At 32.7% G+C, this 22,372-nt stretch overlaps 2 protein-coding genes across 2 annotated transcripts in view; both read right to left on the bottom strand.

The window, feature by feature from the left end:
- Positions 1–528, bottom strand: part of LOC120498273 (sodium channel protein type 3 subunit alpha-like) — a 30,375-nt gene extending 29,847 nt beyond the window's left edge. Inside the window, exon 1 of the mRNA XM_039700801.1 lies at positions 430–528. Coding sequence (XP_039556735.1) covers positions 430–513 — 84 coding nt within the window. The 5' untranslated portion in view covers positions 514–528. The remainder of the gene's footprint in view (positions 1–429) is intronic.
- LOC120507592 (sodium channel protein type 2 subunit alpha-like) overlaps positions 430–22,372 on the bottom strand; it is a 61,746-nt gene continuing 39,803 nt past the window's right edge. Inside the window, exons 20-26 of the mRNA XM_039720462.1 lie at positions 13,634–13,754; positions 12,883–13,037; positions 11,690–11,863; positions 8,074–8,196; positions 5,857–6,138; positions 3,470–3,523; positions 430–2,367 (exon numbers count right to left, since the gene is read on the bottom strand). Coding sequence (XP_039576396.1) covers positions 2,218–2,367; positions 3,470–3,523; positions 5,857–6,138; positions 8,074–8,196; positions 11,690–11,863; positions 12,883–13,037; positions 13,634–13,754 — 1,059 coding nt within the window. The 3' untranslated portion in view covers positions 430–2,217. The remainder of the gene's footprint in view (positions 2,368–3,469; positions 3,524–5,856; positions 6,139–8,073; positions 8,197–11,689; positions 11,864–12,882; positions 13,038–13,633; positions 13,755–22,372) is intronic.

Here is a 22,372-nt window from a genome sequence, read left to right as displayed (position 1 = left end):
GATTTTCCGTATCTGTCTTTCCCAATAGGTTACCAGTGCCCCTTTCTGTCTTCAGCAGCAAGGGCCAGTGCCTCCCCATTTCCTACAAATTCTCTGTGAGGAGAAAAAACAGAAAATGAAGTTTATCCCTGGTAACAAGAACCAATAAATGATTCAAACAATTGTGGTTTTCCAGGACTTAGGCAGGGAATTTTGAAATTTATCATTATTAAATTTAATATTATTAAATAATTTTGTTAATACTTCATTATGTATGTTTTTCAACACAATATTAATAATCAAATCTGATGGATTCAAAAAGGGACAATTTACAGTAAAATAAATTGAAAATATATTTTCTTTCCAGACCTATAATCTTATCTTGTAGACAAGACTATATTCCCAAATGAGTATTTAATATTCAGGGTGTAAAAATCAAATCACTCATACCACTGGCCTCGGTATAGGTTTCTGTGGCTTTTTGGATCCCAATTTTTTCATTGCATTGTAATATTTCTTCTGTTCTTCTGTCATAAATATATCCTGACCTCCAAAGTAAAGAAATAATATCAAAATTAATTAGTATCATGTCCACACATAAAACATTTATCTACATCATGTCTCCCTGTAATATAATAATAAAAATTATATTTAATTTATATAAAAAAGGAAGAGTTCTTTTTCCAGGTGTTTATAGGGTGGATGCTCATATACATTCCTAACGAACAGGAAAAACCCATTGTGGGTTGAGTAATGCATTGAGTTTTTCCAGTGTCTTCATGTTCACTTTTGCTGAAATGGCTAAAAGCATTCTTTCTGTACTGATTCTGTTCAATAACTTACTGATTACGATATGTTTAGTGAATAGGAGCATGACTAGTGCCTTACATGGCTATCTTCTGTATAGATTTTTAGGATTACAGCTAGACAGATCTAAAAGAGGCATAACTTTGAAGCAGACTTTGTGTTGGGAGAGTGTATTAGTATCTAATCTGTGGGTTTTAACAGCAAAAAAAACCACCCCCACCTTTGACATAAAATTAAGAAAAGTAATTCATTTCGTGACATAGCAAATTAAAGCACCACTGGAAGGAACCTTGACAAACTCAAATCAGCCTTTGTCTGAGTTGCAAATACTGCCAGTCAGATGTGCAACTGACTGAATGACTTCCAGTATAGGTAAATTGTGCTTATTGATGAATCTGCACTGAGTCAGATGGAAGCACAATGTCAATGTCACCGTCTGCTAAACTGGGTACCACAGCCTGAAGCATCACAAAATTGATAGTAACCCCAGACATGTTTAGGAAGCTAAAGAATATCTGCACAAGGAAAAATTTCTGTAGTTCACAGTTTTCTTTTACCAGAGATTCTGTCTGGTATTGCTGTTTTTTAATTGGTGATTGAAAAAAACCAAACCATATGAAACTGCTTTTTCACAGCACACAAAAATTTAGAATGAACCTGGCATTTCAAAACTAAAAACTGTGAGGCTTCAAAATATTTTGAATGTGATTATTTGTATTTTTATATTTTAAAGTTCTTTAAAACTGAACTGAATGCACTATCAATACAATTATTTTAAACATACTTGTATGTCAAAAGTATACAGAAATAAACCACCATTCCCTGTATATCTTTGCTTTACTACTGATAAGGAATTATAGATTGTGTTTGTGTCTAATGAATTAATCTCATTCTCATAGAAGTGTTAGGGAAAAAAAAGCCCTTATGTACCCATTTTTACTTATAGATACAAGCCAATTCATACGAGGTCTCTTTTACTTACTCTTAACTTATTATTCAATCAGTTTGCAGATCCACTATTCGTTATATGAACACAATGCCATATTGTGTCTTCATGAAGTGTCAAGAGTTTGTAAAAATAATTATGATGAATGTACCTTAATTTATCCTGATTTTTTAGCGTAAATTGAAAAAGAAATTATTTCATGCCAGATGATATTGCATCTAATCAAAGCAATAATTCACATTCACTTTTCATGTCTTCATTGTAACTGTTTACACAATTTGCAAATTATTATGACCCAACTTTTCACTTGTCGAAATGCTAAAAATGCAAAGTTCAGAAATACATCCACAGATTTTAGTGCAGATTATTATTTAAAAAGAGACATTTTATTTAAGGTCTTGAAATTACTTTTGATTTTTATTAGACTTACAGAAATAACTTTGAAATTCTTTATAGCTAGTAATTCATACCAATATTCAAATATTTTAAATACTTATCTTCTTTTTTTGTTGGTTGAAGTTGTCTATAATAACACCAATGAAAAGGTTCAAGGTAAAAAATGATCCAAATATGATAAAGATGACAAAATAGAGATACATATACAAGTTGTCCTCATACTTAGGTTGATCTTTTACCTACAAAAATATAAAAAATGATACCTATGAGAATATTAGATGTAAAAATATAGAATTAGGTATATGCCATCTCAGACAGAAAAGCTATGAACAGCACTAATTTATTAAAAAGAAAGATTGAACTTGTCCATTCCAATCAATATTTGGAGAACCGGAAGCTGACAGAATTTTTGCTCATATGAAATTTTTAAGTAAATGTGCCCACAGATGTTTGTACATATATAAGAAGTTCCTCATAAAGAAGAAGGAAGCAATGTGGGATGCAGAGCAGTCATTAATACTTAAAATTTTATTAGCAGAAATCTAAATATTTTATATTGTGTTCAGTATATTATCATGCAACAGAAAAAAAAATTTACTACTGCCTAAATCTCTTTGTAACTCTTTTGGTCTTGCAAGAGTGATCTTACATCCAGCTAGGAACAGATGCTTTCAACAAATATTTAGTGAATATATGTTTTGTGAAATCCATTAAATTTAGGAAGTTGTGAAGAAAGATTTTGTTATTGTCTCGGTTTTTCTGGATGCCACATCCCAGCATCTCTACAGCACAACAAGCTTGAGTGTAGAAATGCTGAAGATAATGAAAGAGGGTGTTTTACTCTGGGAGACAATATAATTAACATGAGTATTTGTGTAAGTTAAACAGAGTTTTGTAGCCAAAGTAAAATTCTAATCCCCAGAAAGCTTAACAGGTGATCTTCAGCCTTAAAATTTAATTGCACTAAAATATCTAGGTAACATAGGTACTCAACCTAAGGAAACAACAAAATGCACAGTTACAAATTATAAAACCTGATTAATATATTCCATATTTAATAAATGCATCATATAATCTTAAATTAATTCATACTTATGATTATCAAAAATATGTCAAAAATCTCTTTGTTCTATTACACTGACTGCATCCTTAAAAAAAAAATCCACTTAATTTAGCTTTTTTGGCTAAACAGAAGGAAGTGAAATTCTTTCCAGTAAAAATTCTGAGATTCAAAAAATATGTATTGATGCTGATTATAATTTTTTTTTGTGTTTGTAGCTATTTAAATTTTATACTCTCAGAAAATAATCAATAGATGATCTTTGAAAAATTTACACTTACATCTCTTGAATCAACAGCAGCATACATAATATCCATCCATCCTTTGAAAGTAGCCTAGAAGTAAAACAAAGTTGTTTATCTTCATTATAAAAAATAGTAAAACATACAAGAACTAAATTATTTATTTATCTGGACCTCCACTTTAAATAAAATCACTTCTAAATTTTTGAACCATACTTGACAACACAAGCATCATAAATATTTTTTCTAGTAATACTAGTTTTTTTTTACACTTTTCTTTTTAGTTATTCAAATATTGTTAAAAACCAGCTCTGAAGATCTCAAGTTGACAGTATGTTTGGAGCTGCAGATGTTTACTTTGCAGATGAAGAATGATAGATTTAGGCAGACATTAATGCTGGAGATATGTAGGTAGGATCTACTAGAACCACTCATGACCACAGCCATTTTTTTAAGTTTACAACATGAATTGATGGAATCAGTAACATAACTTCTGGACAGAAACCAAAATGCGTCTGAATGGGGTTTTTTCTGTGTCTAAACTGACCTGGTATTTTTAGAAATGTTTTAATCCCACATAGCTAAAAGGAATAGACTGTTTGAAGTAAAAATACACTTTATTACTTATATTTGTTTTACAGAAGACCAAAAAGTGAACTGTGAAAGAGATGTAATTGATGTAATTGACATCTAAAAATTTGGCTGAGCTCCTATAGGGACTTTCTTCAAGTAAAGAGTAAAAAGATCTGCCATCATTACTCTAAGAAGTTTATTTTAATGCATGCAGGATGTCCATTTTCTAAGGAACACCAGTGTTGGTGAGATATGCTAGTTGAAAGTGTGAGTGTGCAACCATTAGCCAGGGTTTCCAGGCTTATTCACAATAAAGGAAAAAGAGCTAAAAAGCCTGTGAAATGAACAAAGAGCATCACTCCTGAGGAGGTTCAGGAGAGGAACCATTCCAAGGAGTATATTTCCATCTGTGCTTGCCAGAAGTGGCTTTGGTACTTTAGTACAGCTGCCAGTTTCCACAGCAGAAAACTTGCACTCTGGAAGCATTTGTATCCTCCTGAATCTTGCAGTGCAATACCAGTTACTGAGAAGGTGTGCTTGAAGCCAGGCTTCACACTTTCTGGCTCAGTTTTTGGCAATGGCCAGCCATTTGGTGCACATTGCATAGCAATATTAGGAAAGGTTCAGAGTTAGGTAAGAGCAATATATACAGAAGAGTGAAGGAAAAATGTTAATGGAGGCAATCAAATGAAGATGTGACACAAAACATGCTCAAAGATCCCTTAATCTCTGTGGGGCAAGTAAAGGTCAGAAGGAATATTTGAAAAGGAAAATTATGAAAAATCAGGAAAAAAAAATTTAAAAAGAGTGAGAAGAAGGAAAGGTTCACAGTAGTTAAGTAGTTATTGAAGACCTAGACTGTCTGGATGTGTGACACAGATGACATTTATACACAGCTTCAAGAGAAGCAGCTTTCCTTACACATCTTCAGAGGCAAGAGTGGCAATGAGATTTGAAGCCAGAGAATCAATCATTGCTCAGTACTACTATACAGCACATAAAAGTTGCATTGCCTTTACAGGCAAAACATTTTAATCAAGGTAGTTAATTTTGGAATTAAGGTCAGCTAGAAATACTGACCTGCTCTGAGATAGAAGGGACAAGCATATAACTCTTAGATAACTTTTAATATCAGAGCTGTAAGAATCTTTTCATTCAGTGAAGCTGTATGTTGAGTTACAGACAAGTGATTCTACAGAGTTCAATCATCTAAATGTAATTACATACTTTCTTGCTTGTGTTTTGAATCAGATCCTAGATTTAGAAGCTTCATTCTCAGCAAGGAACCTGTAAAGAGCTAAGGTCTTTATTTCTCTGACACAAGTAAAATATGCTCAGTACCTAGAATAAGTGCAGTTCTTAACACAGTGCATAAGATAAGCAATTGAAAGAGAAATGCAATTGCATTTCTCTGTAAATTTACAAATTTTGTATAAGTAGCAGTAATTAATGGAACTAATATGCTATGCAATAACATCCAGTACTTCACAAGGATAATACTTATTTAAATTTATAAGTAGCATAATACTTATTTAATATACTATAATGACTCTTTAATAAGCATAAAGGAATATGATAGTTCTATACTGTGCACCACTACAGAGAATCTTTTATTTTCTACACTTTCTATTTTCACATTATTATTATCATCCTCCTGAGACTGTATTCCCTAGTCTTAGAAAGGAAAATTACTCTACTATCATTAAAACAATACAGGAAACAATGTATTAGGGTTGCGTGAGCTGTGCATTATTGCTATGAAGAAATTATTCCTCTGCTTAACAGTCTTAACTTGCCCATTTTTCCTAGACACCTTTAAAAAGACCAGAAATAAAATATATACATTCACTTACTACTTGAAGCAGAGCAAGATATCCAGCTCCTACATTATCGAAGTTTACTTTCACATTCTTCCATCGGGCACTTTGATTGTTTTTTATGAGTTCCACACACTGAGTATAATTGTTGACATCACTGATATCAAACATCTCACCAGTTGTGGTGTTGACACAATGATAGAATTTTCCAGCAAAAAGATTTACTCCCATGATGCTGAAGATTAGCCAGAATATAAGACATACCAGCAATACATTCATGATAGATGGGATTGCTCCTACAAGGGCATTTACAACCACCTAGTGTACAAGTTAGACAAAATAGCCACTTAGCTTATGGAAAGAAAATGAAAAATACTTGAAAATACTTTAAAAATGTGAAAACAGTATTATTATGGGATGGACAGTTAAAATATTGCAATAAAATTTGTGGGAGAAATTTTAATGAAGATTTAATAAAATGCTAATGGGATTGGAAAAAGCAAGAAATAAAATGAGATGGAAACAAAGACAATGCAAAAGTCTGAAAAAAAATCAAAAAGCAAAAGAAAACCTGTTAGTAGCAAGATGAATTCTTAGAATTTGTGTGCTCTAGAGAAAAAGAGAGAAATAAATGTTAAATTCCAGCAATATAAATTAAAATACATAAATAGAAAATAAACCAGAAAAAGCTCAAAGAATGATGATGTGGAAGACTGAACAAAAATGTCTGCATGTAAAACTATCATTACTAATCATTTTATTCTTAGAAAAGTTATGTATATATTGACATCATTGTAGTTTATTATCCACACAGAATGCAACAAAATTAAGGATATCTGATTTAATAATTATTAACAGCATTTGCTCTAAGTCTTGGTTTTAAATTGCCTGGGTCACTATAGTTGCTCTTACCCGTATCCTTCTTTTTCTTTTTAATTGGTTGCATTTAATGACCAGATGAAATCCTTGGACAAGTTTTATCTTAGTTATTGTAATTCAACTAAAACTTTTATCTTAGTTATTGTAATTCCACTAAAAGAAAGTTGCAGATATTAATTTTCTAGCAAATCAGTAGAGACTGCAGTAGTCTTTTCTGTATGGGTTTGAAAAAGGTACTATTTTTCATTTTACTGAGTTGACCAAAAGTAGTCTAGCATCAACAGAAGCTTTGCTTATTTATTAGATAGACTCTTGATGTGTTGTTTGTATTGCCAATCATGTAAAACATAGTGGTGATGGTGATGTGCACAGGACACACTTCCCTACACTGGCAGGTGTGGCCACCGCTAGGATATCGGCAGCCTTGCCCAGACAGGAACCACATTATTTATTTGGCAAATGAAGACCTATTACTGAACTATAAATACGTATTGAAGTTGAGATGAAAGATTAAAAGGAGCTCTCTCAATAACATTTCTTTTTAAATTTGTTATGTATCAATTTTTTCAATGGATAGCATGGTCTGCTACAATTTATAATATGTTTTTTCCAGGAGGGTTTTTTTTTTTTTTTCTGGTTGGTTGGTTTGTTTTTGTCAGATTGGCAGAATATGAAAATGACAATCTCCTTAGCAGGAAGGTTTTAGCTCTCTTTCCATTCATATGAAGGAAAAAGTCTCTAGCTGAGGAAATGATTTCCCATTTCTCTCCTTCTGTACTTCCAAACCTATCCTTATTTCAGGTCTTTTCAAAATACCTTTCCCTAATACTACAGCATTTACTGTGGGATTTTTTTTTTCCCCAGGCATGTAGATATGGAGACACAGTGAAGCTTTCATTTCTGGTGTGTCACTGTTGTCAGCTTTTTCAGCTTTTGTTGGTTTGTTTTGTTCCTTGGCTTATTGTGTTTTATCCTGAACCACTGACAAACTAGCACAGAATTGAAGTTAGCTACAGAAATTGAGTAAAAAAAATTCCCAGATAAACTGCAGGAAAAAACATCCAACCCTCTACCATAAAATTTGTCATGTCCTTTTATTTTTCTAGGTCCACAAATCAATGGAAATTTTAAGTCAGGGGGCTGGGAAAACACAACTATGCAGCAGTGACCAGGCAAATTTAATGAGCTTGAGGTCTAATTTCCAAATGTGAGGTGTACATTGGTCGTGTTTGTAAGGACATGTTGAAGGGCCTTTTTCCACACATTTTTGCATGCCATCCCGTGTTGGAGTTCTTTGAAGCAAGATGAGTGTAACCATTAATACATTAATTTTTGTATGCATACATTTGTTCAGATTCATTCATTTTATCTCACCCTCATTCCTTCAAATCGTGACAAGGCCCTTAGAGGTCTTAAAGCTCTTAATGTCCGTAGCGATTTAATGGCACCAAGTTCAGAATAGCCCAGAGCATTGGCTATTAAACTAACCAATGAGACCTATCAAATACAGGAAAAAAAAATTAAAAATAGTTATACACTGTTTATTTAAAAAGAATAGAAATTCAAGCAACAAATCAACAGCGACAAGTTATAGAATGCCAACATTTTCATACTTGCTGGAAAGGCAAGAGGTCTTATAAATGCATGGTTGAAAAAGGAATATATGCTATTAAATGTCTATCTATTATGGTTGGATAGAGTTTAACAGTCACATGGAAGCATACTCTTGGTGAAAGATAAAATTTCCAGGAATCTTTAAGGACAAAATACTCATACTTCCTGTAATTCATTAGGGTTCACGCTTTCAAGCAATTTAAAATTCTGAATACACTAAATTATTTTATTAACACCTGTCAATATTGTGAATATCTATAAACACTAATAATAACATATAACCATTAACATAAATAACACGTAAGCACTAATATAAATAATAACATCTACACACTAATAATATCTATAAACACTAACAATATACTAAATATTATAGTAGCTAATTAAAAATATTTGTTATAAATATTACTTCTAAGTGAAACAGTTCATAACAACAATAACCAGGGTATCTCAGAAATATGTATCGATAGTGGTACTATCTCACTTTCCTGGCAAGTCTCTGGTTTTTTTTGAAATCTTCTAAGTATAGAAAAATATTATGGGAAAGATATTAACAGCTGTTCACCTTATAGCAGTAAGAGCTGTATTATCTACAACAGTGTTATGCTCCTGATGCATGTTATTGGAATTTTGTTAAAAGACAATCCACTTAAGTAAGGAGCAATTAATTTGCTTCTCAAATGGAATTGAGCTTTAGACTGTGTTCATATGAAAGGAATTAATTTTCTTCAAGCAGTTTTGGAGACAGGAGTGGGGAAAAACCATGCCTTACTCATATTTTATTCATTTCTACCACCAAAAGCATAGATGACATGTAAATGAACATAGGCATATTTTGGTCCTTAAGAAAATCCCTCAAATGTTAATTTCTGTACCTCAGCTTAAAGAACTCTTCAAAGACTCCACAGAAATAGGAATTCACTGATAATGGTGGTAAGATTTTGACTATTATATGAAAAGTTGTTTTCCTTTGTTACTTATATCCATAAAGAACGATTAGATGACTCACAAACACAAGAGTTACAAGACCATGTCTAAGAAGGCCAGTCCAAGAGCAAAAACAAATCAGTTATTCATTGCTATGTTGCTATGTATATTATCTAACAGAAAACAGTGTTTTAGTGAATTCATATTGCTGGACATTTCAACTGGATTTCATGTCAGAATGTAATTTTTATTAACAAAGGAAAGGATTATTTTATTTCTCTAATGGATAAATGGAACTTGCTGTGATTCATAAGCATATTAAGAAGAAAATCGTACTGATTTTCTTAGTCTGCAATTGAAGACTTTTCACTTACTAGAGATAACATTATTTTTCAGCCATTACATTAACTATTGACATTAATTATTTTTAATAATTATCATTAATCCAATCTATTTTTCCTGTGATGCTACAGTGAGAGAAATCTTTTTTTATCCTTAGTCACCCATAATATATTCCAGAGATAACAAGACATGGAATTTTTTGTATTTTTAATAGAATATTCATTTATTCACTCAAATCAACAAGATACCCAGCATAACAATAAACCTTAGTGTAAAGACAGCACATTTTATGAATTAAAAATAAACACTGAAACAAATATTTTAAAAATATCTCTTTCACTGGGAGAGGGTGGTGTTCTATGAAATTAAACTCCTATTAATTTGCACTATGCCTCACCTATCTTTCACAAACAAGACCTGTTCTAAACTGTTAGGTAGCAGCAGCTGCTGAAATCCTTCAGTGACACTGTGTGTATTGGCAGTTCTTAGGTCCTGACTGTAAAATTCTTCAATCTTGTTTGCGCTGCCTATTTCAGATTATGGGCAGATTTCTTATCATGGTGATAGTGCTCTTACACCATAAACATGAAGTTTTTTCTCAAAGAAATACTTTATCTATTGGAAACAATGTGTTTTCCTCTTTGCAATTCATATGGGATGCAAAGTTTTGCATGGAATTCTATTGGATATACAACTGTTCTGTACTCCTCTGGTGAGCTGAGTACTGTAAACTTGGTCTTCTCTCATCTGTTCCACCTGATTTGTTGCCAGGAAGTAAATGTCTCTGCACACTGACAAATAGATTAGTGCATGCAGATGCAGTACTTTTAAGAAATGAAAATGAACTCAAAATGGTAGAAAGATATGTCTCCTAAAATTGAAGGATTGTATGTCCTCATTTGTATTTTTCTTCTAATATAGACTATCTGTTGCAAAAAAAAAAAAATAAATTTAGAAGCTTAGCAGTGACAGCCTTGCTCAAGATCTTTGGTCAGGCTGTACAGTACGATGGCATGATAGAGTCATAAACTGAAGTAGGCAGATGTACCAAGAGTCATCTGTCACAGCTGTAAAGTGACAGAGCTGAAAATTACCATTCTTAGTGTAATTATTAAAATCTAATTTAGTCACAACCAGTGAGAGCAACTGTGGCTACTTGTCACAGTGAGAGACTCAGGTATGTGAGATACTAAAGGTCAAAGCCCTAAAGGATTATCTGTGTTTACTCTTGAATTATTTTAGAGAATGAATTAAACAATCTGATTAACTTTAGTCACTTCTAATGAAGAAGGAGACATTGGTGTTCTCACTGGCAGAATGCTGCTGAATCACCTCTTTAAACTGACAGTTAAAGCAGTGCACAGCCTGCTTTTCTATAGGAAGATAACATGAGTTCATGTGTTTCTTTCAAGTGCTGGTGGTGCTAAAGAAATTGCTGAGTTAGACTTAAACACAGTAAGGCATTTTTTACATCTTGCTAGAACATTGAAAATAATTCTTCAACAGTAGAAACTTCCAATCTTATTTATTCATGTTTTTGTTTATAAAATTACAAACTATGGTAAAAAGTTAGCAACATAAGCTGCTTTACTTATAATGACGTATTTTTAAGTTTGAAAGCCTGCCCAGATAACATCATCTCTGAGGCTAAGCTAGGAAATCATGGAGTATGGATTAGAACAATCTGTTTAGGTTTAAGATACAAGAAGAATAATTAAAACATGAGTTGTAATTTATCTAAAAAAATCAATTTTTAACACAGTCTTGTAAGAGTGCATCTCTCTACTTCATTAACATGCTCTTAGGAAAACCATAAACACTGCTTCATTCTAGTGTAGATTTTCAGGACAGAGCTAGAGATTAACTGTATAACAAAACTAACTCAGGCTGGTAGGAAAAAAGAGGTCATCCATTTTGAATTATGGGCCACTCCAGCTAGGTTTTTTTTTTTTTCCTGTGGGAGTTACAAATATGATGAATTTTTATATACATATGGAATAAATATTGATGAGACCAGAATTTATGCAAATATCTCAAGAAATATGGTAGCATGGTACAACACAGAAACTTTACTATAGAGAATTTTACAATATTAATTTGTACTTACATCAACAATCAGGAAGTCCAGCCAGCACCAGGCATTAGTAAAATATATTTGAAAACCATATGCTACCCATTTTAAAAGCATTTCCAAAATGAAAATATACGTAAAAACTTTGTCAGCATATTCCAGCATGGTCTTGATAGTTTTGCGTTGTTCAATATATATATCTTCAAAAGCCTATAAAAATATATTGAGGTATTACTACTATTTCACAGAATATACATGATAAAATTAAGGAATAAGGAATAAAAAATAATTAGAGAAGAGCTAATATTTCCCCTTGTTTTTCTTCATTTTCTTTTTTAATATGTTTTCCATCTTTAACTATACTACTAAATGGAACAACAGGAGACCTGTCTGGAGTTAAAAAAAAATAATTTAAAATTCTAAATTTAAATTTAAAATTACTAATGAATGAAGAAAGAAACTCACAGCATGTTTTTTTTATCCTCTGTGGTATTTAAGAAACTTTCACATAGACACAAAACCCCGCTATTCTTATATATCTGATACAGATATTTGTATTGCTTTCTAGAAAGCAGTTAGATAAAACTTATGTCTAAAAAAATTAAAAAGCAATGTATTTGCTAGAATATACAACTATGCACATTGATATTGTAGCAAATGTTCAACCTGAGTGAAGCTGGAAAGTTGTGTAATGCAAATCTTTTTGGACAGTGGTTGTTATGTTTAATTTGCTGCTGAACTTTTCCATTTAATTTGCTGAACTTTTCCACATCTCCTGCCTTCAAAATAGGAATAGAATGAAGTAATTATTCCATTTTTTAGTATGGTCTTTCACAAGCAAAATTCAAAAAGTAGATCAGACTAGGAGGAATTAAAGACTTAAACCCATATATTTAGCTATATATTCACCGGTAACAATAGCCCTTTGTACTCAAATCTCTTGACAAAGATGCTGAAAATTGGCAGGCAATTTAAACTTTGAGGAGCTACGCTGTCTTAAAGGAAATGGCACCATTTCATAGTGGCAAGACAAAAGCATGATTAAAAAAGTGCATATGAAATGTATCAAACTTTTTCAGGTTTGGGTCAAGTTTCATTCCATTATGGAATGATGAGATGTAGGGAGTTTCATACAGCTACAAACAAAACAAGTCTTTCTGAAGCAAATTTAATTTTTATTCCTAAGAGATTTCAAAATACTTCAGCATCTGCAATTTTGTTGTACTTACTAATGCTCCACTGCTGAGGAGAATCATGAATACAATGAAAGTCTCAAACCAGTTGTGCTCAACTATGCTGTAGCAGGTTTTTCTAAGATTCCACCACGTTTTTCCTTTGCCATCTTCTATACTTACTTGACAACATGGAAATTTCTGTACACAACCTGCATTAGATTAAGAGATGTTAGTATCCAAAAGCCAATTACTTCAAAGTCAGTATTTACTGTAGTATATATTGTTAGTGGCTTTTACTAATTTTATATTATGTTTAAAAAGTAATCACTGGAATGCTGAATAGGCTATCACATCACACAGGATGATGAATATCTAAATTAAGAACACTAATCTGGAGAGAAACTAGACAATGGCATACTTAATTATGAAAGAAGTCCATCCAAAAAGATCAGTATTTTTGACTGTTGGCATGTAACTGTTCTATTTGTTGATAAGAGTCACACAAAAATTTACTTCTTTCAATTTTCAAGGGCTTATTCAAATAGCTGAAAAGCATTTTACCAATAGAAAAGTGAAGGAAGTTTCTTAGTTACAAGTTGTATGCAGTGGCCAGATACATTAAGTTACTCAAAACCTAGGGAAACCTTGTTTTTTCATCTGATTTCCAGCATTCTGGGCTAAAAACATTTTCTTTTGATTTTTGAGGACATGAAGATATACCATATTTGAAACCCTCAAGAACCTAAATGTGCATAGTAACAATGTCATTTTAGTAATACATCTAAGTCAATAGTTATTCTACAACCTTCAGTAAAACAGGCTTCTGGTTCAAGAGCTTCTTCACTTTCAATTTCTGCTTGCTCGCCCTCTCCAGGAGGAGCAATATCAACAGTGCTGCCTTCTGATGAGCTTGATGCATTTAGTTTCTGTAAGTAAAGTTCCACAGAACAATTTTTTCTCATTAGATACAAATTCTGTAAAAAATGGTACTGAATCAAATCATGCCAGTCTAACTTTTAAAGAATGACAAATTTATAAATATGCATTATTAAAAGCAAAACCACAGTAACGACGTTATAATTCTGTTTCCCTATCTTCTCATAGGGAACAATGAAATATAATTTGGCTACCAACCTGATCCATAAATATGACTGGTGTAGTATTTTGAGTAATATTTATACTGGAGAGCTCGCATGCAGCACTCTCTCAGGTTATTTAATCTTCTTTACTATAGTGCTGGATTACATTGGAATGTGTCTTAGTTTTCCTAGCAAAATGAACTAACACAAATCTGCACATATACCTTCTTGTCCACTATGAATGGTACTTTCACAAAAATACATGTTACCTGGATTAAAGAGTTGTAAATTTAATGACACTTAATGGCAAATTTCTGCACCATTTAATTTTTGCAGAAAGCACAAATTACCCGCGCTGAAACATCTTCTTTGCATTCCGGTCTCCTGTGCTTTTTGAGAGGCCTCCTGATGCACTTTCCATCCCAAATTTTTCTATCATTCTACTGCTTTTTTATACAATGGAATACTATAGTCCTTACTACAGTAAAAACACTTCTAGATCTGAAAACTGCAAGAACTGGAGATTGATAAAAATAACTCAAATGAAGAAAATTTTTACCAACTACATTAAAAATCTGATCAGGTCATACAGTTTATCAGTCACACAAGACTGCCCATAATTTTGCCCTTTTAAGATAGCATACTTTGAAAGGAATTTACTGCTAAAGATGCAAACAACAAATGCAATTATCAGACATAGTGCTTGTAAATTGTTTTCAGTTGGCACTACTGTTGTACTGTTGTAATTTTTTCATCCAAAATACTCTGACTGTGAAATAAGACTTGTAATCAGAAAGCAGCATTACAGAAATTGTGGCAGTGAAATTTGTCTCATTTATCACATGTAGCAGTTGTAAATACGAATTTCACAAGGGATGTGGAATGCACCTCTCACTTAATACTTTAAATTGTGCAGGTACAGATGCAACAAAAGGGCACTCCAGCACTGAGTAGATTTGTGCTTTTAGCTAAGCAGAATTGATCATGTCCTTTGACCTTTGGAGGAAGGTCATGTTTAGAAAGGATGGAGATCTTTCCATTCAATTTTGTTGAGAGAGTGCTTAATATCAAGTACTTTTCATTTAGTTTTCAAGATAGTGGTATTTTTAGAATAGGAAAATCCCCTACTGTTTAAATTTTGCAACAAATAATAAACAGTAACTTGTTTCTTGAAAGAGGCACTTCCATGTATTCTCTTCTTCTTCAGAGACACTGCTGCAAATTAAAACTAGTTATTTAACTCTTCAGTTGAAACCCAGTCTCTTCAGTAAAATGTATTGGCAGCTGAGGGCTTTTTCTGCCAGAAATTAAGTGGCACATATATCTTAATACAGCTTTGTAAGGAATTATTTCCACATATTTAACTTTTACATTATGTGAATGAAGTTTTAAACAAAGAACATGTTGAATGATGGATAATTTCAGGGACAAATTTCAAGAAGCTGCCTTTTGCACACACAATATGTAGTCAATGTAGGGTCTCTCAGACCTCAGGTCCCATGGTTGTTACTGCATTATGACCAAAAATAATATTGTGTTTCACTTCTCATACTGCACTTCCTCTATGACTTCCGAAATTTATATATGTAAAATAGTTCCAGCCATGTTGCCTCTAAATGGAATAATTTTATTACTGGTCATGTAAATCTGTGAGTCTGAATTAAAATACTGTGTATCTCACTGTGAGAATATTTTAAATCTCACTTTCTCTATTACATTTACAACAAAAATACCAAGTAATATACACTATATTAAACACTATTAGCACACCAATTTATAATGCACACATAAGGCTCTCTCTCTTTTAGAAATAATACTTGTGAATTAACTCTCTTATTGTATATCATGGAAATACCAAGAAATAATACCATTGAAATGACAAGCACTTTCTTCATTAAATAAAACTGAAACATTTTAAAAATAATTTTCTGTCACAGTCAACTTAAGAAAAGTAAAATTAATTCATGTCCTGATCCATCATCATTAAATAAATTGCTGACTTAATAATAGCAAGATAAAGGTTCATAGTAAGCATCCATTATAAATCTAGGAGGGCAAATTAAAAGGCAGTCAAATTTTTAACTGCATCTTCCCATGTAAACTCTGCTGCAGATAGTTCTGTCAGCATCGTTGCTTAAACCAAGTGACAGAAGTGCAATTTGTAACCAGTACAAACAAAAACTACTATAATTATTTTCAGTAATTTTCACACAAAGCATTCGCTTCATTATTTTTATATAATCTCAAACAACTGCATTTTTAAGAGAAAAACCTCATTATTTAATAACACTCCTCTTCTTTGCTTCAAGACCCTAAATTAGGAAAGAACCAATACATTTTAAATAAGGTGACATTAATGATATTCTTTCTAGCAATAAAGCTAATAAAACTAATAGGAAGCTCAAGATACATGATGGATTAGCACAATCTTCTTATCAGCTCATAAATGTGATTATCAGCCTCCAGAACACACCATGCCCTGTAAATATTTATTTGCATCTTCAATGATATCACATTTTCCTTTATAAGGAAACATTTGAAAGCAATTGCTTATGATGCAGCATTCTCAAGGCCTGAATCAGCAAAACAACATGCTTGACTAGAGCAGAAGCCTGAGCAATACTGTGGAAATCACACACAAAAATAAAAGAAACAATCAGACTACCTCAGTGGGATTATATTTTTCTGAAAACAGTATTATAAATATTATTGTGTAGGATATAAAAGAAAAAAATGCTTCATCACCCACCCAAATACTTGGTTAATGTATGTATAATCAGCCTCCATAATGTTCTTTCAGAGCAGTGCATCACTTATCGACAGCTTCGATCATTAAAACAAGCTTTGACCAACAGCGTGTTAATGTGCCCATTTACAAGGAAATGCATTCACTTAAGACCCAGTCTTGCTCTCATTTAATTCTAGTCTAAATTTCAATAAGAGCAAGAGCAGGCTACTGAAGTTTTAAGCTTTACAAACGGCTTCATGATTCAAGTGACAATAAAATAAAAGGATTCAGCCATTACAAATTGCCTTTGATAATTCAGCCATGTGGTTTTATCCTTTCAGTCTTGAAAGCTGCACTGTAATTGAGTGAAAAAATATAAAATAATGGAGATTGATGATTCCAAAGTGATTCTAAACTGACTTTATATCTCAGATCTTACAACCTTTGACTTTTGTATTATGTTAAGAATGTAATTTTAAAATCTCTCTCCTTAGACTTTTATTTGGTGTTTGAAGCATATCTTGGTTTAAAATTTCTTCATTAAAATCTGAGAATTTTCAGAACACTCACCAATATTAATTTTTTTTGGCATCTCTGGGCAATTTAGACCACAATAGGTAGATCATGCCACACTACAATCAAGGGTATAAAATTAACTACTTGGTGATCCTTTTGAAGTGAAACTGCCTGAAGGAAACAGCTTTCAATCCTAATACAGGACTGAAATCTCAACCCCCTCCAAATTTTGATGCCTCATTTTACTAGAATAATTTAACCTCCATAGTTTCATGTAACTTTGGTTCCTGTGTTATAATAGCTGTTGCTATTCCTGAAGGCTCTGCCAATCACTCATCAATGGCATGTTTGCCTATAATGAAAAAAATCCTTAGGATAAATAGATATATGTGCAATTTTATTAAAATTATGCTGACTACTCCACAGACTGTTCAATTTACACAAACAAGTCCCCCAACTAATTTATGGAATGCTATAGTGAAACACATTCCAAACACCACTATTTATAAAGGGGTTTAAGAAAAGAGAAGTTGTAAAATGTTTAGCTTTTGTAGTTCTTTAGGGAGAGTTGTTTGCTAGGTATAATTTTAGCAATTATGAAACTGTTTGCTTTGCTTCCAGTTTATAATACTCAAGATATGCACTGTCCAAATGAATATAGCGTGTAGTTTGTAGCATCTTGAAGATCTGCATTACAGTGCATTGTAGATTTAAAAGTATAACTGTAATTTTTACATCAGTAGCTATTGCAATATTTCAAATGTTATTCATTAAGGAGTTGAACTCATGGCAGTAATTATTTCAAAATCACTTAAAATATTTCATTAAATATTTACATTTATAAGGGCTGAATCAAAAAGGGTTGTTTTTATTTTTTAAAAACTATGCATGCTCCCTTTTTCTTTGGCTTCTTTAGCATAAAACATTCCAGTATTTTTATGATCCATACTTCAAAACCTGAAGAGCATGCAGTTATTGCTAAATACTGTATTTAAATATTCAGAAAAACCATTAGCGGAGTTAAAAAATGTATGTTGGGTTTGCCAATCCCACCTGACCATGCTGTGATGTGAGTCCCATGACTCAGCAGAGAGCAGCTGTGCATGTTTCTACTCTTGCAATGGATAGGGAAGGTACGTAGCTGAATAGCATGCAGGCCAATCAAAATCCATTAAAAAGTGATTATATATATATATACATATATATGTATAACTTGCTTAGGTAACCTGTGTGAAAGTGGTGACACGTTGCTCTACCTGGTTAAAAAGCACCAGAGCTGCATTCTTGATTGCTCCAGCTTGGTTTTACCCCTGTGAGAAGTAAGAATGGTAGGTAGTGAAGTTCAATACACAGGATCACTAGTTTTTCTCTTTTTGGAATCTCTAATTCAAACATGGCTTTAACACAATTAAAACATAATTATTAAATATTTTATTATTAGCTGGGAAAAGGGAAATACATACCACCTGAAATGTTCAACAAACTTTTCTACAGAACTTGTTAGTTTATTTTCGAAAAATTACAAATACAGAAGCTAGAACTACTAATCTGCACACAAAAATTGTGATTCATAAATAAAAATTGAATGAATAAAATTAACAAAGACATGGTTAGCAGATCTGGAAACTATTCCTATATTTATACAGTCTTTAATGCTTATTAATGAAAGTTTTAAGGGTTTTGTTTATTTCATGTCCTAGTCTTTGTTTAACTGACTATGTGATTGCCTGTTTTATTTGAAAAATATGTACATACAGGAAGCAAAATACTTTGAAGATGTATGCCTTCCCATTCCTCCTTCACCCTCTAATAATGGTAGAGCTCCTAGATCTTGATGAAAAGAAACATCTTTAATTTCTCTTCAACTCAAATGTGATGAATTATCAGATTGCGTGAAGTTTCTAGTTCAGATTTAGTATGCTATACACTTCTGAATCTATAATCTTTATCTCATTGTTTCAAAAGAGGATTCTGTCAGTGCCTGGACAGTGGAGCATCAGTGTACCAGAAATATGGTTTAAATCATTAACCACAGCTAGTCTATAACTTAAATAATTTGTCACTTCTGAAGATACTGTCCCAGACCGAGTCAGTTTTAGAAAAAAACCACTTATATTGCTGGACATTTTAAACACAATTTAAAAAATCCAACGAATTGATGAAATCCTGCTGAGTCAGTTTTGGCTAAGAAATTTATTGAAGCCCAATGAAAATGCTTCTATTTTGGGAATGCAATAATTCCGTTCTTTTACTTTTCATTTCATCTAGACACAAAGTCCCTGATGAAGCCAATCAGAAAACTGAATTTATTAATTGTTTTCAAAATTCAGTAGATTCTATGATGAAGGATATTTTTAATTGTATCAAAATCATCTGTTGTGATCATCAAAAGTCTATTGAGTACCCTTATTTCTCCAACCTGAATTTGTATTTACTGTACATACACTGTAGATAGAAAGGTTCTTGGAATTGTGAATGATTGAGGCTGTAGGTATATGTATTTCTTTAGTTGTAAAATAAATTTTCCATAACTGAGAAATATATTTGAAATTATTTTTCCATGTTGAAATGCAAAACTATATTTATAAAGTTGTCAATCAGCTCTAACAAACAGTTGTTAAATAATACACAATATACAATAGTTATGAGTCTTATGTTTGGTAAGATTAACATAGTTACTCATTTCACAATAAAAACAGCATCCACATGCTAAGGTTAAAACCCACCAAATTATCCCCTTAAGCTATTTCTAATTTTTTGATCTTCAAAGCTAATGATCTTGAGCATCTTTTCTTCAGAGCAGAAATCTGTTTCTTTTCTGATGATTATCTCATTAGGTAGTGCACTTCTCTTTTCTGATAATTAAAAAAATCCTCCCTCAAAGTATGACTTAAATGTTCAGTTCTTGCAAGTACTTTCAGCCAATTATTACTCTAAAGCAGCAAGTAACTTTATAATCTAATAAATGTGCTCATTCATCCAAAAAAAGGTGATCTCAAATTTCTAGTGATATGTATTAGAAAGTTCTTGTTTAGGTCTGGAATTTGCAATCAGTTTCCAGAATAGGTTCTGGCAGATTTTGGAAGTTATTAACTAGCAAATTAATTAGAATGGATATCCATGAAAGCATGAAAAGGGGAAAAAAAAAGAAAAAAGAAAAAAGAAAAGAGCTAGCCTTCCCAGTGAAGCTCAATGGCTAGAGTTATTTTCTACTATAGTGTATATGATAAAAAAATAGGAAATATTACAATTTGTTCCTCACTCACCCACAAGTACACTAATTACTTGCTCCTGGTATATTCTTCAGGAAAACACAGGCTATGCCCCACTTCTAGCATAACACACTTCAAATAATCATTCTACTCTTAACATCAGCGACAGTCAGGAAGAGACCAGAGGAAAAAATATTAATTTCACAATGCAGATCTAGCTTTCCACAGCTCTGTGGTTAAATAAAATGTTATCATAGTGGATATGTCCTTGGGGCATTTTAAGTGCTAAGTACTGCCACAGTTACGGCAGGGAAAGTTCTGCTCCATCTCTTACCCCTCCTTTTGCAGACCAGGCCTTCTAGCAGGAATGTTTTCCCAGTGGGACCCCTTGGAAGGCAAAACAAAGCAAGTGATGGTGTACTGTTCTAGAGAGGTAACTTAAACACTGCACCAATGTACTCTTTATCTTCCTTAAAAGACAATCAGAAGGCAGCAAAAGATTCAGCAGTACTGTTGACTTGGTAGGAGAAGTTTGGGAAACTTCACAAATTCCTGTCACACGCCAGAACTTCTGTTCATATATTCCAAATCCAGTGGATTTTTATACACACAATAAAATAACCCCACTTTATTCTTTTCATAGAAATCATCCAGAAGGAATGGAATAAGGAATCCAGAATTAATACAGAATTCACAATGTTCAGGATACTGTCTGATTAGATACTGTTCACAATATGCACACTTGCACGGTATGAATCCATGTCAGGCAGTTAAACAATGGACACTTGTGTGTGAGCAGAACTTGATGGAAGTATTATTGCTTCAGTTTCCCAATGGTACTGACTACTACAGTCTACAAAAATACTGAAGCAGCATAGAAGTCCTAAACCTATCTTAACCCTATTGAAAATTTCTCCACAATTTCTTAATAAAAACACCATCCACCATTTACTGCTGGATTTCCCACAACCACCTGAAATTTTCACTGTCAAATTGCTTATTAATTGGTTTCTCTTCCTGAAGACACACAGATACCAGTCTATTTTAAAAAAAGGGCAAAATCCCTTTTGATTTATTATTGTCCAGAAACTTCAGGATGGCCTTAGAATATACAGGTATGATGCCTAAACCAGGCAAAGCTGGGGTGGAACAGAGCAATTGACTTGTGAAAGTCACCTTGAAATTGGCATTCAGAAGTTGTCAGCACATCCAGAAGGGCTTTTACTCCATTTTCTTGGGGTGTACATACATCACATATTCACCTGGAAAGCAGAGGAGTTTCTGCCTTTGCATTGCATTTAGTTTTTTCCTCAGCTGTTCTGATAGAATATACAGCAGTACATTGTAAACTGAGCCATTCACTCTACCTTACAGGAGAAATAAACAAGTAATACCCATGCCATAATCTGAGGCAGAGAAAGTGGCAAAGACTAGCCAGGTGTGGATAGGAACTTTCCAAGTTCCTTCAGTGAAGAGGCTAACCTGTCATGTAACCACAAATTCAGTGTCTGCACAGCCCCCCGCAATGTCCTAATGCATACTACAAACCTTTTAAAAACTAACATATTCAGGAAATTTTTAGGCTTGTAACTTGATGGAGTTAATAGGAAGGCATTCATTACTGTATTTATCAGAGTTAGCCACAATGACAGAAGAAAATATATAGTGTAATGTCATTTTAAAAAACACCAGAATATATGAAAGTACAGAAAACTTTGTTAAATGTTCATTGGGAATGAAAACCAAATTTTATTAAATCAGCTTATATAAAAAAAACACTTAACTGTCAGACCCACAATCACTCTGAATGTTTTGGGGTTTTTTTAATACTAGTTGATCTCTTAATTTACACTGCTTTATACTTCCTGTATCTCTTATATTCTAAATTTACCATGGATAAGCACTACTGCTGTACTATCTTATACATCTGCATTGAAAGTGTTTGTCTCATAACTGAGCAACTCAGATTATAGAATATCTTGCTCTTCATCTTACAGTTGTTACACAGA

The sequence above is a fragment of the Passer montanus genome, unplaced genomic scaffold (genome assembly GCF_014805655.1).
Source record: "Passer montanus isolate IOZ18808 unplaced genomic scaffold, ASM1480565v1 scaffold1, whole genome shotgun sequence".
Classification (NCBI taxonomy): Eukaryota; Metazoa; Chordata; class Aves; order Passeriformes; family Passeridae; genus Passer; species Passer montanus.
This window is presented reverse-complemented; position numbering and strand designations above follow the sequence as displayed.